Genomic DNA, 19,396 nt, shown 5'->3' on the forward strand with positions numbered 1-19,396 from the left:
CTTGACAGGACAAACAATTCCATGGGTGTACTCTGCAGAGGTCAACCAACTTCCAGCTAGACTGTGCACAGGTGTACTGTGAGCAGCGTGGGCGCACCCATGACCCAGTGCTTGAATAGAGGCATTCACAGCTATTGCTCATCTTTACATCTTCATTAACAGAGCAAGGAAGAACATTCAGGATACAATAAAAATGAAACAGGTGTTCCTCTCCTGAGGACATTCACACACAGCTGAAGAACTGCCCACAGTATTGACGCAGAAAAGCCCCAGTAACAGCAACCAAAAACATCCTCTACAGGATAAGGAACAAAGTTCAGAGCGATTCACTTCAATCAGTAGTTACAGACTTGAGTTGGGACTACTGGCTCTTTCCACTGGAAACATTATGTCTGCTACAAGTGGCACCCTCTGGCATGGAAGAGAAGCTCCATCAAGCTTCAACCTCATATCCAAGAGATGTATCATCTAGTGAGCTATACCTGTGACTGTTTGTGCTGGATGGAAATCTGTTTTTGGGAAGTGCAGGAATGCTCAGTGTTCCCTGATCCAGTAGAAGATGGGCTGCCTTGCTGGGCCTGAAAAAGAAAGTTAGTGTATTGTTACATACTCCTCAGCATGACCACTACACTTTATCTTTACACGGGAGGTGCAGCCTGGCCTGGTATCGTACTTTCATGTAAGGTTTAAGAATGCTCTAGAGATTTAGTTCAGCAAAACAAGAGAGTCAGTTTCCTTCAAGAAGCCTGGCCCAACCTGCTAAAAGACAAAGGTTTTAAAAGCCTAACATAATTCATGTCAGCTGAGATTAAGCGAGGCCAAAACAAACACTTCTCACAGCAAGACTATACTTCATTCTTTTGCTTTTTTGCATCTATGAGATTAGCCTCTCAGATGCTATTCTTTTGTTCTACATAAGATTGAGTCGTTAACTTAAAACCCACACCACTTTATTAAACAAGCAAAGCCTGGGACCTAGAACTCTTCACAAGGAAGATGAACTTACCAGAAGATGGTAGACTTGGTCATCAATAAACCAGGCTGCACTTGAAACACTGTCTTTAAGCAGAAAAGCTTCAAGTTCCCCATCCCTTAACTAGAAACATCCCTTAGGATTTAAATCTTTTCAGAGCTGCTCACCGAGACAAAAGTAAAACAGAGGCCACCTCCCCTCTGTGCCAGCTGCTCATTCTCTAGCCGCTGTTTCGCCAGCATCACCGACATCAGCGTTGGCAGAGCAGAGTGTTCCTCCTGTGGTTCCTTTGCTGTGCTGCCGTCTACCCCATACAGCGGCTGCTCCACTCGCCGCTGTAACACAGTCAAAAAAATATACAATGAACTTTTTTTTTTTTTTTTAAAGCGATTCTCTGACTCTGCCAAAACTGTTGTCAGTGAAGCAGCAGCTCAGGAATGGGCAGGCAGCATGGTGAGGATCTGGTAACTCAAACAAGACTCCTGGAGTGATTGTTCCAACAGCAGACATCAAAAAGTAGATGAAGTTAACAATTAAAAAAAAGTAACAAATGAACACACAGGACAATTTCTTGCCAGTTAACACGCTCCCTTCCTTTGCAAATACATGTGTTTCAGAGCCAGTGGGGCAAAGTAGGCTGTGGATCCAAAAACCTTACTGCATTGTGGTTTTTGTCAATGCACTTGAAATTACACTACCTGATGATTTTTAAAGACTCGTTTTAAAACAGCCAATGTCACAACACTTTTGTTATTCTGGTGAAGTAAACTGAGTCAGAACTGCTAAATGCCAGCAACCTAACCACTTCTAGCACCCAGCAGCCTCAATAAGCTCATTTGTGTCATTGTAGCTGGGACCGATCTCCTGCAAGATAAGCAAAATAGTAATGCATTTCCAAATTCTTTTTAAGATGCATTACATTTCTTAAAGGCCAGCTCCTTTCTCCAGCAGTAGACTCATTTTCCAACTGTGATACAGCAACTGGGTTCAATAAGAACAAGAATCATCTGAGCTACATTGATTACAGCACTTAGAATCTCATTGCCTCCGCCAAAAGCCAGCCCATCACTGCTAAAACTTGGCAGTCTGGGTAATAATGATTTAAGTCCTTCCAAGCTGTAACTCCGGGCCAGGCACATGCCACAGAAAGTAAACAGTCAGGTCAGGCTTCAGTTTTCTTAAAAACCTAAATTGCAACCTGAAGCATATTTTCTGGCTAACATTACAAATGTCAAGAGTGAACTTTCTTCCGCAAAAGAATGCTTGTGCATGACAGCGACCTTGCAAGAGTCTGAAGACCTGCAGATCATTCTTCTGATCAAAGGAGAAGCAAGACAATTCAAAGCAGTCAAGAGATTTGAAGACAAGTAGTAACATCCTGAAGCCATTACAATTCCTCCACAAGTTCTGATTGCAGAAAATTTCCAGTACAGTATAGATTAACTCACAGGTTTGGAGGAGGTTTGTCTCATTGTGAAAGACATGTTAACACTCTGCTCTCTTCCTAGAGCACAGCAACACCCATAATGGGTAAGATAACTCAATCCTCTCCAATTGTCACTCATCCCCCCATTTTTGGGGGCTTAGCTCAAACCGTTGATATTCAGTTTATAAGAAGAGGACAGATCTTGCAAATGCACGTAATAGTTTGTTATGAATAAGCAAACATTACAGGTTTAGCTGCAAGAGTAAAGAAGAGCACCTGCGCAGAGACGCACAAACTAGCCTAGCTGAAACTAACTGTAACACCAGTATTCACCACATATGTTCAAACTTTAACCTACTCAATACATACAAGCATAGAAGAAGAAAACCAAAGGAAGAACCCACTTGTCCCATTATAAACACCTGCAGGGTATCTCATCTGCTGGAATAAAGAACTGCCCCTAATACCTCATGCATATGTGACATTCAGAAATGGTATTTCTTTCATTAAATTCTCTTTAAAGAGATGTACTGGCGAATTAATAAAAGACAGGAGGAAGGCCCATTCAATTAACAAGGTAATTTTAATTTTTATAAACATAAATACCTAGAAGCATATGTGAAGCTCTCTCTTAAAGCAGCATTACAAAGCTTTGAAATCTAGCTACACATATTGAATTCTGAGCAGTGCATTCCACGTTGGGATTTAGTTCAGTACACATTCATGAACTGTGCAAATGTCTCTGCAGAATAATGTAATCAGTAAAGACTTTGCATTTGGTTTTCGGAATACTAACCTTTCTCAAAAGCATGGAGCATTGTGTGACACTCAACAAACGCTGAAAATTTTTTAAAAGGGGCCCAGGCAATGGTCAAAACTACAGATCAGACACCAGAGCCCTCTGAATATTGCTTGGCTAGTTGAAATTTCTTTAGCTGCTCTGTGCTGAAATGGCTTTAAAATACTGGTTATTTCTTCACATTCAGATCTTGCAGAAATGCTGTGACAGCAAAACGGAATTACGTAACAAAAAAAAGCAACAGATGTGCATGTATACACATTTCTTTGCAAGCTTTTGCTAATGCTCCTTACAAGTCACATGCACACAAACAGAAGTAAAAGACTTCCCAACATAATTATGGTATGCACGCTTTTCAGTATACCCAAAGGGTCCAATCAAGATTGGAACATTATTGCACTAGTGCTATACAAACACATGACATACACCCAACTCAATGGAGAAATTCTATGAGCTACAATGGAATACAGTATAAATAATGTGTCAGTCCCACTTTTTAATAAGGACAGCGATCTACCTGTAACCACACAGCATGCTAAGAACATTCATCTTGCATGCTTTAAGCTCAGATATGAATGTCAGTTACAATCAGACTAGCCACTGTTGCAGGGTCCTAGATACCTGGCTTTGCTGCCAGAACCCAGTTTCAGATTTAAAAAACAACCACCAAAAACACAACAAAAAAACCAAATAGAGAGTAAGCCAAATCACTCAGCAAGAGACACTTCTTTCCTGTCCAGAACCTTTTATTACCTGTCTGAAGCATGGTCACCAACCTAACCGATGCCATGACACCAGCTCTGCCCCCAGGGAGAACACTTACCGGCAAGGGGTTGGATAAGGAATGCTGCGGTGACGATCTGGCGACAGGCGGCACACTTCTACCGGGACTGGTTCCTGGGCCACTTCCCCCAGCAAACTGGCCAAAGAAAGAGATCTGATCATCAGTAATTCCACAGAGATACTATATTTAAGCAAATTTAACAGACAGAGAAGAAACACATTAATCTTAAAAATGAAGACTTACAGGCTCTAGGGACTCATTTAAACAAACCGAATATAAGCTAAGAGGAAAACCTTAAAATTTCATGTACTGTTTTCAAAAACAACAGTAAAAGCAAGCACTTCAGGCAAACATTCACATTTGCACTGAGTACACAAAAAGGTAAAAACCTGCACACTTGATCTAGATCAATTATTTACTGTACAGAATTAGGAAGCCCATTCCCTGTGAGGAGTTAGAAACGCACACCTCCACTGAAGCACCTTTGCCAGTCACCGGTAAAGACAGGATAGGTAAGCAGCTGGGCAACTGGTCTAGCTGGCACAGAAATTTTTCTGTTCCTGCATCACAGTGCACCACACTTACAAAAAACTTTAGACAGGAACAAAGTAAGGCCTAATAAGTGCTTGATTTCTGACTCCAAGTTACTCAGTAAAATAAAGAACAGATTTCAAGAGAAAAGCTAGAGCTCTTGATTATGCCGATCTAAAAAGACTGTGCAACAACTATGCAAAACTTGTTTTTGTTGCAAAAACTATGCAACAAAAAAGGAATATTGAATTTTAGAATGTTTTGGGGAGGGGTCTCTGTCTCCCACATGGTGCCAGCCTCCCACAGCAAGCTGTTCTGAAGAGGGACCCCTGTAAACAACTTCCTAGTCAAATCAGCAGGACTTTGCAGGTAGGTTCTTTCACAGCACTGGGCCCTTACCAAAACAGGTCTGCATACTCAAGAGATACCCTCATCCAAGATCCAGGTTCCAATGGAAATCAACCTCAAACCTATACTTACATGGCTGCTCTTTTAAAAACATTGCTTTATCAACTGCTCAGAGAAACGTTAATTTAAAAATCAACTTCCAAAAAGTACATTACAGGCTTCCATCTACAGATTTTGCGCAATGTGAATTCAAGCCGATTTCCTGACAATGTAAAGATGCTTACCTCAAAATAATCACTAATTTTATGTCCTCTAGGAGTGCCTTTTCCTAAAAAAGGAAAACAAAGGATGAAAATAAAGAGTTGTATTTTTAAGAACAGAAGTTATGATGACATTCTAAAAAAAATAGTCCTATATTTTGACACTCCTTTCCCTGTAGAAAGGTGCGACACCTATCACAACAAAAGCTTCTGCACAATGAAAGACTGCCCCAGGGTTACAGCTCTCATGCTGTTGTTGGGAGGGTTTACAGTTGACAATTCAATTAAATCTCAATTCCAAACATGTCAAATCCAATCAAACAGCATTTGCACTTGCTCAAGTACTTGGAAAACACTAAATGTTGTTGAATGTTGCATAGGTTCTCCAAAATTTCCTTCAAGATAAGGACAGAGCAAAGGGTACTTTTAGTCCTCCGCCTTCAGGTAAATTACTGCATATTAGATCTCTTGCAAGCATTCCTATAAGAGTCAGAGAGATAATTAGTGGTGGCTTAATACCAGCTCATTAAAACTTAGCCCTTTTCTCTTATTATCAAATTATCAAAGCGGTTCTGTCAACACAATCCTTGTTACTTTCTTGTTGAAGAATAAAAGAAATCTGCCCCTATGCCCATTTGCTAGAAAATCTGAACTTGGACTTGAACATGCTGGGTTTTTCTTAGTACTCAGAGACAGCACCGCGTGCTTTATACTTGAGCACAGTTTGTTCTCTTATTTGTTGTGGTGAGAACTTACTCTAACAAGGCAGGCATACGTCTCAAAAAGCAAGGAAGAGAGTACAGCCTGTATTTCACAGCCTGGCTGCTGTATGTGTGGCAATGGGGGACCAAAACACTTCAGAGAAGCCACATTAAGCCTTTGGGCAGTCTGTCCCATAAAAATGCAATAGTTTGAGCCACTAAGCTGAAGACGAGCGTTATCCTGCCAATGAGGATAACAAGGCTCCCAGAAGAGAACTACACCATCATGGAGTAGTTTATAACAAGCTGCCTGACACACCCTTGAGAAGAGCCATTAGTTTCCTAGGTCACTGTGCAAAATGTGTGCAAATTACCAACCGTTCAGAAATCCTGCAGCAGCATCAGAGGAATGAATTACCTTGACTGGTCTCATACGCTTCTGCTTTCCTTTTTCTATTCCGCTGGTCATTCTGCTTTTTCTCAGGAGTCTGTTAAACAATACTTCAAAATTAACATTTCTGCAGTTATCCCAAGATTTAAAGAAAATGCCAAAACACAATGATCTGCTCCATATCCCCAGTGGCCATTCACTTCTCTGGTGCATTTGTTTCTAGCACTGGTACTTATAGAAACCACTGCTCTCAAATAGCTGCTACCTCCTGATAGATACATGCATTGCAGAAGGGAGGCAACATGGTTAGCAATGAAGTTATTTTTTTTTTTTCCTCCTATTTCAGCTGCAGCAAGCCAGCCTCTACTGCCCAGTTACCTCACGTGGTTTGGAGGACAAGTTCAAACACTTACAAAAAAACCCCCGTGTAAACTGTTTCAGGGTGATCATAGTACTGACATGAAGAGGAGTAATGACGAAAGGTTTGAGTACAGACATCCAAATTTGCAGTCCAGTGGCTACTCACAGTTTACCAGGACAATTAATCTTGCCTGCTGCTAATGCTTCTTCCCAAAGCCCTTTGCAGATGGCTGCCAAGAACTACCCTGTCCGCTAGTGCACAGCTGCGGCCTTACACAAAACAAGGCAGAGCTCCCCAGGAGAGCAGCCAGGAGAAAGCTGCCGCAGCTGCAGCAATTCACCTGGACTTTGGTTTGCTCCTCATCTGCTCCCATTAAAGTCAAGGGTTAGTTGCATCTGCCATTTCTGTGAGCAACCAGAGACCTGAGCAGCAGCTTATCAGGGCACAGTGATCTATTTATGCACAGGCATGATACAGAGCACAGGTGGGAGGTCTGAAGGCTCCAAAAGCATCATGCCTATCTGTACAAGGCTACCAAGCCTAGACATGTGAGAGTGAAGGAGACCCTGGCGTGGTGGCTTCCCCCTCAGTAGGATCACTTACGGGGCCAAACGTGCTGAAAACTTCAGGAAGCACTGCACTAGAAGCAGCTTACAGAGGGTGCTGGCAAGAAAGATACCTTGTCATTTCCATCACCAACGTCACTTTAAAAACATCTCTTATCCCAAAGGGTCCCAAATAATTTCTGAGCTATATGCTTTACAATCGCTGCAGCCACCACTAAACTATAGCCTGGGGGCAGGAAGAAAACCACAGTGTGCAAAACACAACTCTGGGGGAGGGAAAGCCATGGCCAGAAAGTTTGTGGTAAACCTAAGTTTCATGCTCTTTGGAAACCAAAGTCTAAAGTACCCTGTTTCAAGATCTCTGCCAAAAGACTTGCACACAGTAAGCACAGAAATCAATCTACCTCCTTTAATAGGACAGAAAGGATAAAGCTGACACAGCCAGAATCTAAACCTGGCTGCATCCTCAGTGGATGCTGGACATCTACAGTCCCATGTTACCAGCTGGGCAGTCACCGACATGTTATTGTTTTGGTAAGAGGATGGAGGGGCTGCTAAGACAAAGGTAGCTATTGTGTCTGCAAAGGCTTTTTAAAATGAGGGGACTGAAAACTCCCTATCTAGAGACTTGCTGTACCAGCTCCTCTGTGTGTAAAAGTCAGTGACATAGCCTCCTCACTGCGTAGTGAAGAGCAACTCATGAACAGCGTTGGCGTGACTGTAACACCACAGGCTCCATTACAGCCTCCATGGAACTGTAAGCATATTAATGAGATGCAGTTTAAGTTGTTTTTCCATTCAAGTACTTACATAACAAAAATTACACACATTATCTGTTACAGACTGAAAAAGCAAGCAATGGTAGATGTGATTATGTCAGCTTGGTCAACTTAAATCACTCCACAGAAGTTCATAAAAAACCCCATGGAAAACAAGAATGAATACTCAAGTTTTCCACTACTAACTAAACTTATTTGTATGGAGTTTAAGAGACTGCATTCTTGAAAGACTTAGCTTCACCAGGCACCTCATATGAGTACTGCCATATAAGAGAGAGAAACAGCATCCAAAACTTACCTGATAACAGTGTGGAAAGTTCTTTAAATGCATAAGAAAGTGCATTTAAAATTGAGATTTTGCTTTATTAATGTGGAATTTTCAAGCAAAAACGTAACCCTACAATTCATTTTGCTGCTTTGGCAAGTGTTTTGAAATAGTTAATCCTAAGCAGTGAGATTAAACAGGGACAAAGCATTTATTTTCACCTCTCCACAATTCCACAGAGCGATTTGTAAAAATGCTCCACTTTGTACAGACTTCTGCAAATGCAGTATTTGATAGATAAGGCAAACTTTTCCATTAATGCTCTCTGGTTTTTTGTTTGGCCAAAACTGTATCCAAAACCAGCAGACAAATCACAATGCAGCTGAAAACAATTTCACAAGCTGAGCTCTACAAAGCTGTGTTTTTGGGGTTGGGTAAAATCTGCCTGCTATGGTAAGAAGCTTCAAGGAGGACTCTTTCACAGCACCGTCCAAAGACTGTAGGGTTAAGATGCAGACTAAATATAAATAGTTCCACTGGTCCCTTCCACACCCCAAACAAAGAACACTGTCACTCACTCTCACACAATTCCTTCTATGTTTCGAGTTCAGTCGTGTCCACCTTAAACCCGATTACCATGAGGATTTGTGCCAGCTTACCTCCAATTCTTTATCACTCAGAGAACCCACGCTGCACAAGCTCTGGTTGGAAGACTCACTATTTAATGGACCCTAGTGAAAAACAAGCAAAGACTGTTAGAAACAACTTCCATACAAGGCAGATACATCCTATCAAACATTGAATCTCTGGGCTAACTAGGCTGCTCTAAGTCATGTGGATACAGCAGCAGCACGGGTCAAATACCTAGACACATGATGGGGCACTAAAAACATCAGAAGTTGTTTGGACCAAAATGGAAGTTGGACTGCCAGTTGGACACTCTTTTCTCAGTATACTGATCCAGCCTTTGCAATGATATTTCTGTATCAATTTATATCCCAACTGCTTTATTTAACCACATCCACAAAACAGCCAAGGCAGTATTCATAAAAGTTTAAGGCAACTGGTTCGAGGAACAAAACTTCTGATTGAGTAGCAGTAGTTCCAAGCTCAGCTCTTCAGGCAAGCATCTGCTTGACCCTGGACTAAGAATTCAGAGGCATCTTCCATCTGGCAAGGCAGCTATTACAGTTATCAGATGCTGGCAGTACCACTAATTTTTCTTTAAATGCGTAATTTTCATGCTTTTGTAAAGCACTAAAAAAAGCAAACAAGTCAAAGTTGTGTTAACAGCAGTACAACCAGCACCCATAAGACAATCCTTCCCACTGGGTTATTTTATGGACCCATGGCTGACCTGCCAACACAGCAATTGCTCCTACCAGGCTAAAGCACAAATACAAAAGGCTGAAATAGATTTACCAAAATAGCATCCAGGTACCCACAAAGTCTGCCTGCATCTTCGCAGGCTCTACTGGATACACGTGCATTTTTACGTATCCGAATAGTTTTTTAAATTATTTTTTTCTAAATCTGTACCAAAACTGGTTTTAAAAGGAAAGAAAAGTGAATCATGCAAAGTCACCGTGTTTTAGCCCAGCACTCTGACACAAAGGTATCCTCCTACAGATGTAACTTACGAAATCTAGACGAATTTGACAAAGATATAAAAACAAGATTCACAATTACTGATGGCATGTATTAACAAGAAGAATGACATGATAAAACGACCTCTCCATTAATAACTTGTGAGCATCTTTTCCCAAAGATTCATTCTATTTTAGCATTCTTATTTTTGCAGTAACCACTTCCCACCACCAATATCTCCCCAAGGCAAGTCCACTTCTCATTATATACTTGAGCAGAAGACTTATGTGAGGGGTCGGGGAGAAGCCTTAACACCACAAAGAAATCCCATAGCAGATCATTTGTTGAGGGGAGCAGCTCTCCTTTCCCTATTTGAGGCAAACACCACCACCAAATTAAACCTGTGATACAACCTAGCTATTACTAACCCAAATTTCCAAGCAGGTATTCACAGAAGGTAAAAGTTCTGTTTACCTTCTGTATTACACTGTGAATGTTAACTACCAAATTTGTTTTTCCTACAAGGACATGCTTAGTTGCTTCAACAACAACAACAAACAAAAACCCAAACCCACAAATCCCCATGTGAATAGCTCAGGAAACTACACATTTAGGATTCCCTTTTAAAAAGTGAATTACTATAAGAAAAACTGCAGATTTATACTCTAAGCCATACCATACGCTTTCAACTCGTCACACAAATAGCTCAAGACCACAAAGGTATTTCACCTCACCTGTTCTGTAACAGTTGCTTTTTAAACAAAGAGGCAAGCTTCCCACCACCCAACATAACAGCTCACAAGTCTCAGAGGTACAACTCTTGGTTATTCCAGAGGTTTATTCCATGGCCAACAGGACTTAACAGAAGTGCCAACACTAAACTTCGGTACATCCACATTGATAAAAAAAATATGGTATCCTATTGCAAGCAGTAATTTTGTCTTTTTGCAACTTCATCTTTTCACCCATGTAAAAAGCTTGTTTATAAACTGCACAAATGCAGTCCTTTAAAATCCTTCACTTCCTCCCTTGAATTCAAGCCCCAGCAGCACGTCTAAGACGTCAACCTTCTGTGCAAGCGCGAAAGCTTTATTAAGTGCAGGAGCATCTCCACAAATTAGCATTTGCTGGTCTCAGATGGACAGGGTGGGGTTCTGACATGATGAAGATGAAAGTGAAAGTCATTTCCACATTTGCTTAGATCTCGCTGCCTCCATTTTGCACATGGGTAGCAAATGACAGGAGCAGCTGCTCCCAAAATGCCATATTTGAGCTTTTCAGGAACACTGTGGTCGAAAGGTTACGTCAGTGGCTTACGAACAGCCAGCATTTCAGCAATGGACCTGTATTCTTGGGTCACCTGGAGAAATAAACTGATGAGGCTGCCCATAGTTAGAAATGATCCTAAGATTTTTTTTCAGAAATACAAGTTTATCCTTTCCAGTACAAGAAATCCACTCAGTCTGCACCTGAATGCAAAGTTCTGGAATGCAAGCAGCTGGAAAAATGCCTAATACACAATGTTTTTCTTACTTCCAGTACCACAACTACCTGTACTGACTATACCACATGGGAAATTTACGGCTCTAGCTGCTGGAATCAAACCCATTTTTTGCATCAACAAAAGAGCAGTTCAGTTCCGATCACAGATTCTTGAAGAGCAAAAAACCTATTTTCCCTTTACTTTAAAACTTCCTCTAGAAACTACACTTGCAAAATCATAAAATTGAACTCAACGCAGTAGCAGACAGGGTGAAAAGGAACTAACTACTTAGTTACAGAACCAGAAAAGAACAGCTTGTCAGCTGTCCACAAGTATCCAGCAAGTTTGCTGTCAGTGTATCGATACAGTGAACAAATGCAGAATTAATTCTTCATAGGCATGTTTTGACCCATTTCCACTGCATGAGCTTTCCTTTCGCTCGATTACCTCCTAGAGGGCCTTCCATTGACACTTCTCTTACAGTGCAGTATTGGGCCTATCTTACAGGCAAGGAGCTGAAGCGATGAACAAAAGTTCATGTCAAAGCTGGCATAAAACTCTTGTTTTGAGGTATTTCAGCTATGGAAACAAACTGTTCATTAGAATGTGCTGTACTCAAAGCACTGAAGATGCAATACCTCAGATATTTAAGGAACACGGCTGAGTTCTCGGCTGCACCTCTTCTCACATAGTTATGCGAGAAAAAGAAAAAAACAGCAAGTTTTCCCGATCGTCCAGCTCGGTATCTAGTTTCACACATAACCTCATGTTATCAACTGCTTACAGCAACAGGTTTAGACAATGGATGTGAGAAACCATACATCTGAGTCCCTCCCCCTCAACTAACAGTAAGTGAGTGTATGTATAAAAAACCCTTCAAATTTATGTTTTATCATTCCTGACTGTTTATATTTAACTCAGCAACTGACATTGGATAAATGTTCAGTACTTAATTTAGCATACCATTTCAAGTGGTCATGACACAAGAGGAATTAAAGGAACGAACCTGAATTTTGGGAAAGAAAACCCAAGTAAGCAATGGCAAAGAATACTAACATCAGAATATTGCCAGGGAAGTAGCAGCAGGGAATAATACACATGCAATAGTTTACACAGGAAGGGCTTATGAATTTTTTTCCAGAAGAAGTCATCTGCACTGGCATCTGGCTTTTCTAGCATCGACTACTTTGGGATAATACCGCACTTCTCTGATATCACTTCCAGCCCACTCATCCACTGTACCCTGTCAAGAGAATTGGTGATGGGGCTCAGCAAAAATTCAAAATACGTGGGTCATCTGAAATAAGCTAATAGTTTCTACAGTGTTTACCCAAATGACAAGCACAAGAACAGCACACACTTCCTCCTCCGCAAGGAATTTCTTTCCGAGATAAGCTGGCATGCTCTTTTCCCTTGTGATTCACCTATGAACTGTTGCTTCTAAGTCCGCGACCTACCTATGCACAACAAAACCTCCATGTTGAGAAGTGGATGCAACAGTAGCAGGCGCTTTCACGACTCCTACTCAAAGGCAAGAATTTAAAATCTGTCCACTCACACAAGCTGGTTAGTCATTTCTCCCTTCGCAAGAGCCCTGGAAAGGCCACAAATGAGGCACAACATCTGAAGTTTCAACAGAAGCAACTTAGCCTGATAATAGCTCCCCTCAGATCTTCCGTAACAAAGCTAGCCTGACTCAGATCGCCTTTACCTATCTCCCGTCCGAGTCTATCCGCCGCCTTGCATGACTCGTGCATTTCCCCAGCCTCTCCGAGCTCCCCAAAATGATCCCACAGGCCTGTCCACAAGTCTTACGTTGGGCAGTCTCCATTTTGTGCTCTCCAACTCCTCGTATTGAAAGGGAGCTCTAGGAATTCAAGCTGCTTAGCCAAAGTCTCCCATGTGGACTTACAGCAACACGCGTTGCAAAATTCTCTTGCTAACTAAATGGCAGAGTCATGCTTCATTACCTCAAGCCAAGGTAACCCCAGTTCTTCTCAATTCTGTAGCAAATCAAGAGATTTCAAAGTGAAAAAGTCAGTCCTTAGTTCCACTGCAAGTTAGTGATGACTCCACACAGTCTTACACCAAAACAAAATGGCTGAATGGTTTTCCACTGCTCTAGTCCAGTACTACTGTGTAAGACAGGTTTAATTAACATTTTCTTATCTTATTTCTTACCTTATTTCAAGCACATCTTGTATAAGAATTACAGACTACTTCTTAACTGGGCTTTTAGAAAAGCTCGGTATTATAGCCAATAACAAAATCCCCATATCACCCAGGTCTTTTTGCCTGGAGAAGTTAATCTACTATCAGATGTTCACAGGTAACCTCCACTATATCAGATGGATAAGCAGATCTGCAACAGGATTTGCTTGGCTTCCATATGTGTCAAGACTTCTCTCAGGTTGAAAAAAAAAAATAGTATTTTTATTTTACTCACAGCAAACTGGACAGAAGGGTCACACAATTCACCCTTAACCCTCAGTTCAGGGGCAGAAACAGAACTGAGATCTGACAACTATTCCTGGGCTCTAGCAGCCAGACAACACATTTTAAATAAGTAATCTTGTACACGGAAGCATCTAAACAATTTTCAAGTATCCAGCACAAAGTGCTGGCCCGTTCTGCAGTAGCTCAGTTTCAAAACTCTTAACTAGTTCTTCTCGTGGCACACGACACCTGTTAAGGACCATCATGATGCAGCACCACTTCCCTCCAAGGAAGATACGATTATTCTCAAACATGAATTCTCAACTTTGCAACATTTTTAGCACCAAAGTTACCAAGTAGACTACACAACTGGTAGCTACTGAACCAATCCAAGACCGCTACAGTGACAGAGAAAGGAAAAAACCCAAAATAATACAAGTAAATGCTGTTACGAGTAATTCTCTTTTTGGAGGTAGATGTTCTGCAGCATAAGTGACACTCTTGAGGTTATTTTCATTTCCCTCCTTATGACACTTCAGAGGGGGAGGAAAGGGAGCACTAGCCACCACCAAGACCAATACTTTTTTGATTCCAGCAGAGTCATCTGCATCTACAAGACTCCTGCAGCACGACAGGAAAGGTTACTCCCTCTAGAAATACTCCAGCCTTTTTAGTTCAGCTATACCAAAGTGGCACACACAACTTAGTTTGAAGATTTTCTAAAGACCAAACTTTCAGAAGGTATGCGTGCTGCTGTGATGATCCGCCCTGGTCAAGCCTGAGACAAGCCATGTGCAAATACGGATTCGCCCATCACAATTAACTCTTCCAATTCTTATCCAGGAAAAGTTTGTGGAAATGACACATCCTTTGGAGTTCACCCACCTGGTATCTTAAAAGGTAGCAACCGATCAGGGGAAGGGAGGCAGAGGATGAGAACAGACAAAATGAAACAATGTTATCTAGAGAAACAACTATATTTTGTCTTCTGAACCTACTGACCCAAGGATGCTGTTCGAGATGACTAGTCAGAACAATTCCTGAAGTGAATGCACTTAGATTTCCCCTAGTAAGTAAACATAAACAGGAGCTAAATAGGCAAGAATACTGGTAGGTGTCAGATAGTCATGTGTTAATTTAAGGACTTGCTTTGCGAATTTGGGGAAGAATGGCACTTTACCATATGGCAAGAATAGACATCTAAAGCATCACTGGCTTTTTGAAGCTATCTAGTGACCTGGATGAACCACATGAGTATAACAGTTGCCTAGAAACATTCCTTGCTCATAAATTTGACTTCATGTATTAACTCCAAGCTTCTAGAGAAATATATTCTCCAGTTACTAAGTAAGATAATTCATCACAGACTTGCAACAGAATTTTGAGGCATTTGGGACTGCAAATGACCTCGGCCATTGGGTTGTGCCTTCAGCTACCACAGGAGGTGACAGTGCACAGCTGTTTCCAAAACAGTTTAGGATTTCTGTCCTCTACTACTGTTACTGGAAAGCTCTTCCAGAATCCCATGACTCTGATGGCTAGAAGCTTTTTTCTAGTTTCCAGCCTAAAAATTTATTCTAGAACAGCTTAGTCTCATTCATTTCTCAGAAACACGTACAGCCGCTCTTGACTTGCAAACACGGAGGGGAAGCGGGCTTTAAAGCTGCACTTGTATTATGGATGTAAACTAGCCCGTTAGTTTTATGCAGGACCAAAATATATCCTGTATTTTTAAACATAAAAGAAACCTAACCAAACACACTAAGCGATACACCCAGTCGGTGGAAGGCAGGAAGCTCAGTTACAACTGCCTGCTGCCTTCACCCAATAGGAGAGCATCTAAGATGACATTTCTTCCTTTTATGCAATAAACAGCAACAGAATACCTTCCATCCCAGGAGGATGTGCCAGTCCCGGTCCCACTAGATGGCACTAACTTACTCTACGTAGCCTTCCTTAAACATTTAACTGGAGAGAGCTAAAAACCTTAGTTGAACCACACAAATTGTATCACAGCTTTCCCAATATATTCCTTTTAAGACAATGACCTACCAATGCCAGTGCGGAGCATGACGGACGGAGACTTGGGGGGGTAGGGAGGGAATTTGAAGCACCAACCTGGGAGGGAATGTAGTATCTGAGATTAATATTGCAACCAAGATTTGCTGCAACATAGTAGAGTCATGCTAATTCATATCAATGGTTGGCTGATCTACTGCAGATTAGCAAGTATGCAAGTAAATAAATATATATCGGTTGAAAAGTGTAACGCACTTGAACAGTTTACTGACTAGTACAAAGTAAAACACTATACTGCATAACAACAGGTTAAAATAAAATTCAGTAACAGAACAGCTTTGCCCAAAGCAAAGCCTCCAAGAAATGAGGCTTTTTTACATGGATATGCTTTAGAAACAGAAATGGGTTTTCAATATTCACCGGTACAGAGTAAGGGCATGTACTTTCTGCTCCAAACATACTGAAAACATAATTAAGACTTGCTTTCCTGTATCTTTCAAAGGTTATTCCTTTAAAAGGAATGGTTCCTAGTATCATTTGTGAGTATTGAGTACGTTGGCACTGTCATAAAGTAACGACAGCACCTACACTTCTAAGCCTTAGCTAATCTAGAAAGTTGTTTGGCTTTATCTATACCGGCACAGCTAAAGACACTAAAGTGACATACACGGGGCTGGGGGGGAAGAGGTAAGAAACAGATGAAAAGAGTACATAAAAGTTGTAATGTTTTATAAAACAAGTTTTTCAAGATTGTAAATACGTTATGCACCATAAACTTTTATGCTAGTAAAAACCTTAAAAGTCTTAAGAGTGGGGGAAAAAGATCAACCCCCCCCTACACTCTTACTTCAATAACCGAAATTGTTACGCCACAACAACTTCTAGTGTTAATCTTCCTTACTACACTACCTTACAGCTAAACATTTTACTTACTCACGCTCCCTTCTGAGACTTAAGCTTGTTTGAGTCCTGACTGAAGTACAGGTCAGAAAGAAAAGCATGAACTCAAACAAAACCCTCTTTCCAAGTGCTGATGTGGTCTGAATTTTCCCAAGAAATACAGCATCTACAAAGTCTCTTCTCAAAATAATCCTAAGAGGTTTTTGAAAATTACCTAGCAACGATACGTTGTTTTATCATCTACCCTTATGTTGTCCAAAACTCAGTATCTTCCTCAAAAGTAAACTCCTTCTCACTGACCTAGTTTAAGATGAGTTCTGCCACCATTTCATTGCTCAGAGAGACTATCTATTAACACTACCAACATCATCTGGAGAACTTACAAGTTAATGCTAGTATATCAAGCAACCACACAATGTTCTTATTTAAGTGCCTTACTCAAGAAAAGCAGCTACTGAACAGTCATGAAGTTGTGCATGAGGACAAAGATGGGATTTTACTAGCAGGTTGTGGATCGCAGGTATAGGAGAGCTTACCTTCAAATACTTTTTGCGTGTGTGTTCTATGCAACCAAGTATACAATTTTGGCATACTGCACCCACAAAGAACTGAACAAATTCCTAAATATATTAAGTCTCTGGTTACTTGTTGTATCAAACACAGTAAACTCGAAACTCTGTCTAACAAGTGGCCAAATTCAGTTCACAAATGCATTCTTGGAGAAAGAAAGAGACAGATGAGATTCCCACTTCCAAAGACAAAGTTGTCACAGGCTTTTTTGGGGTGTACAAGCTGCCTTAAGATGGAGCCACTCCTAAGAACTTAATTAGAACCCAAAATCTTCTGTATAGCAAACCATCTGCTCATAGAGATCCCATTTTCATTCCTCTTAAACATACTTCAAGCAAATTAGCAATCAAAACACAACTACTGATACAAAAAATATTCTGCTAGCAAAGCAAAATTATCAATGTAGAAATTAAAAAACCAAAGTGCAGTGCAAGATGGACAAGCAGTCATGCCTGTTACCAAAGGTACGTACACTCACCTTAGCAACCCCGACTCCAGTGAACCTGGCCTCCAGTAGTTCCTGCCTTCGTGGGTCCAGGCTATGCAGTTCTTCCATCATTTCTGCTGCTACGGGAGAACAACACTCAGATTATGCAATGCAAGGAAAGGAGAGAGATTTAATATTCCGCGCCACTGACGAGACTCAAAAGTGCCTGTTCTGCAGCATAACCATGTAGAAAGCGTTTTCCTGCAAGAGAAATGCAACGCTACCATGCAATACTGACAAGACTTTGCCACCATATTACTGTTCTTAAACCGTAACCCTGCTGGAGAGTTTCCTCTTCTATCTGTTGTACCAGCCATTTCAAGATCTCTAAATCCAAGAAACCAATTATGTCACATTCTCCCACTGGATGCTTTATTAAAAGGAAAACATGGGACCAGAGTGTTATGACTAAAAGCTTCAGAGCTTTTCATCCGTGCTGCATGACTAGGAGGAAGAAAAAGAAAAAAAAAAAAAAAATAGCGCAACATTCTTCACCCCATAATTTATTTTTGGCCAATCCTGGAAACACTAGATCTCCCTGAACTCCAGATTTCACCATCAGCAGCTTTGGTTTTTCCAAGCCCAGAAAGGAATTATAAAAAGAAAATAACACTCATTTAAACCTTTCCCTTTATAAAGGTTTGGATACCTTTACTGTAACAGCCGCTTCTGTATACTGGATGTACCCTGAGGTACCTCTTGGCAATCCAACACAAGGGATGCTGTTATTTGAAGGGTTAATGATCCCCCCTCCCCCCCCCCCCGACCTAGCATAGTTGTGTAAACAGGTTAAAAATCAGGAAATACACAATTCAAATACTGAACTGCAAAAAAATGGGACAAATTTCAATGTTCATTATAACTGTGAATCACATCTTCCCAACTGCACCAATCAAGTTCTTTTCCAGAAATGTCTGTTCCAGTTTCATTTTCTGGACTGGGGGGGGGGGGGGGGGAAGAAAAAAAAAAAAAAAGAAGACAAGACAGAAGATAAAGATTTGCTGTATAAAGAGCATATGCGATGAGGAAAGTTCTTGAAGGGCAGCAAGTGCCCTCTAGAATAGGCAGTATACAATTGTTCCTTTTATTAACTGTCCATTTTGTCCCTGCCGTTTCCTCCAAATGCTGCAGATCTAAGTTACAGGGGGCAAAGTGAATCCATCCGGGGGCATTTCCAACGGCTCTCCCAGATCTGTAACAAGCCTCAGAAACTAGTGGGATACTAAAATGTGGTCATTAGAGAACCCCATTCCTACCATGGGCTTTAAAACCCCAACAAAGCTATCAGCCTAGTTTTTCAAAACAGGAAATCTGTGCACTGAGGAAAATGACAGAACAAGCCACGAAGGCAAAGATGTTAAAGTCCTCCCAGGTCTCCCCCTCATGATGAGGCACAGGGCGACCATCGGCGAGGGGATGGCATCCCCACGCCGGGATGCTGCTCTGGGGAAGGGACTGCCACAAGTTCCCGAGCCTCCCCCGCCCCAGGGCCGACCTCCCCCCGGGGCCTGGGCACTGCTCCCCCCCCCCCCCCCCGTTGCCCCATCCCTCCCGGAGGGGATGGCATTCCCTGCCTGCCCTCCCGAATGCTTGGCGGGGGCTCGTCAGCACCTCTCTGCCACCCTCCCGCCCCGCTCGGGAAACAGAGGCAGGCGTTCGAAAAGCAGCCGGTGAGTGAGCAGCCTTGCCCCGCCGCCAGCTGCTGCACCGCCTCGGCCTGCCTCCTCCTC

At 41.7% G+C, this 19,396-nt stretch overlaps 1 protein-coding gene across 8 annotated transcripts in view; it reads right to left on the reverse strand.

The window, feature by feature from the left end:
• TLK2 (tousled like kinase 2) overlaps nt 1-19,396 on the reverse strand; it is a 43,447-nt gene that overhangs the window by 23,303 nt on the left and 748 nt on the right. For 2 of the 8 annotated variants that reach the window (XM_055697458.1, XM_055697463.1), the window contains exons 2-9: nt 17,658-17,746; nt 15,743-15,808; nt 8,844-8,915; nt 6,241-6,310; nt 5,146-5,189; nt 4,022-4,117; nt 1,141-1,308; nt 483-578 (exon numbers count right to left, since the gene is read on the reverse strand). In XM_055697458.1, coding sequence (XP_055553433.1) covers nt 483-578; nt 1,141-1,308; nt 4,022-4,117; nt 5,146-5,189; nt 6,241-6,310; nt 8,844-8,915; nt 15,743-15,808; nt 17,658-17,738 — 693 coding nt within the window. In that variant the 5' untranslated portion in view covers nt 17,739-17,746. The remainder of the gene's footprint in view (nt 1-482; nt 579-1,140; nt 1,309-4,021; nt 4,118-5,145; nt 5,190-6,240; nt 6,311-8,843; nt 8,916-15,742; nt 15,809-17,657; nt 17,747-19,396) is intronic. The other 6 variants (XM_055697461.1, XM_055697464.1, XM_055697460.1 and 3 more) reach the window with 5 other exon arrangements.

Source organism: Falco cherrug, chromosome 20 (genome assembly GCF_023634085.1).
Source record: "Falco cherrug isolate bFalChe1 chromosome 20, bFalChe1.pri, whole genome shotgun sequence".
Lineage (NCBI taxonomy): Eukaryota > Metazoa > Chordata > Aves > Falconiformes > Falconidae > Falco > Falco cherrug.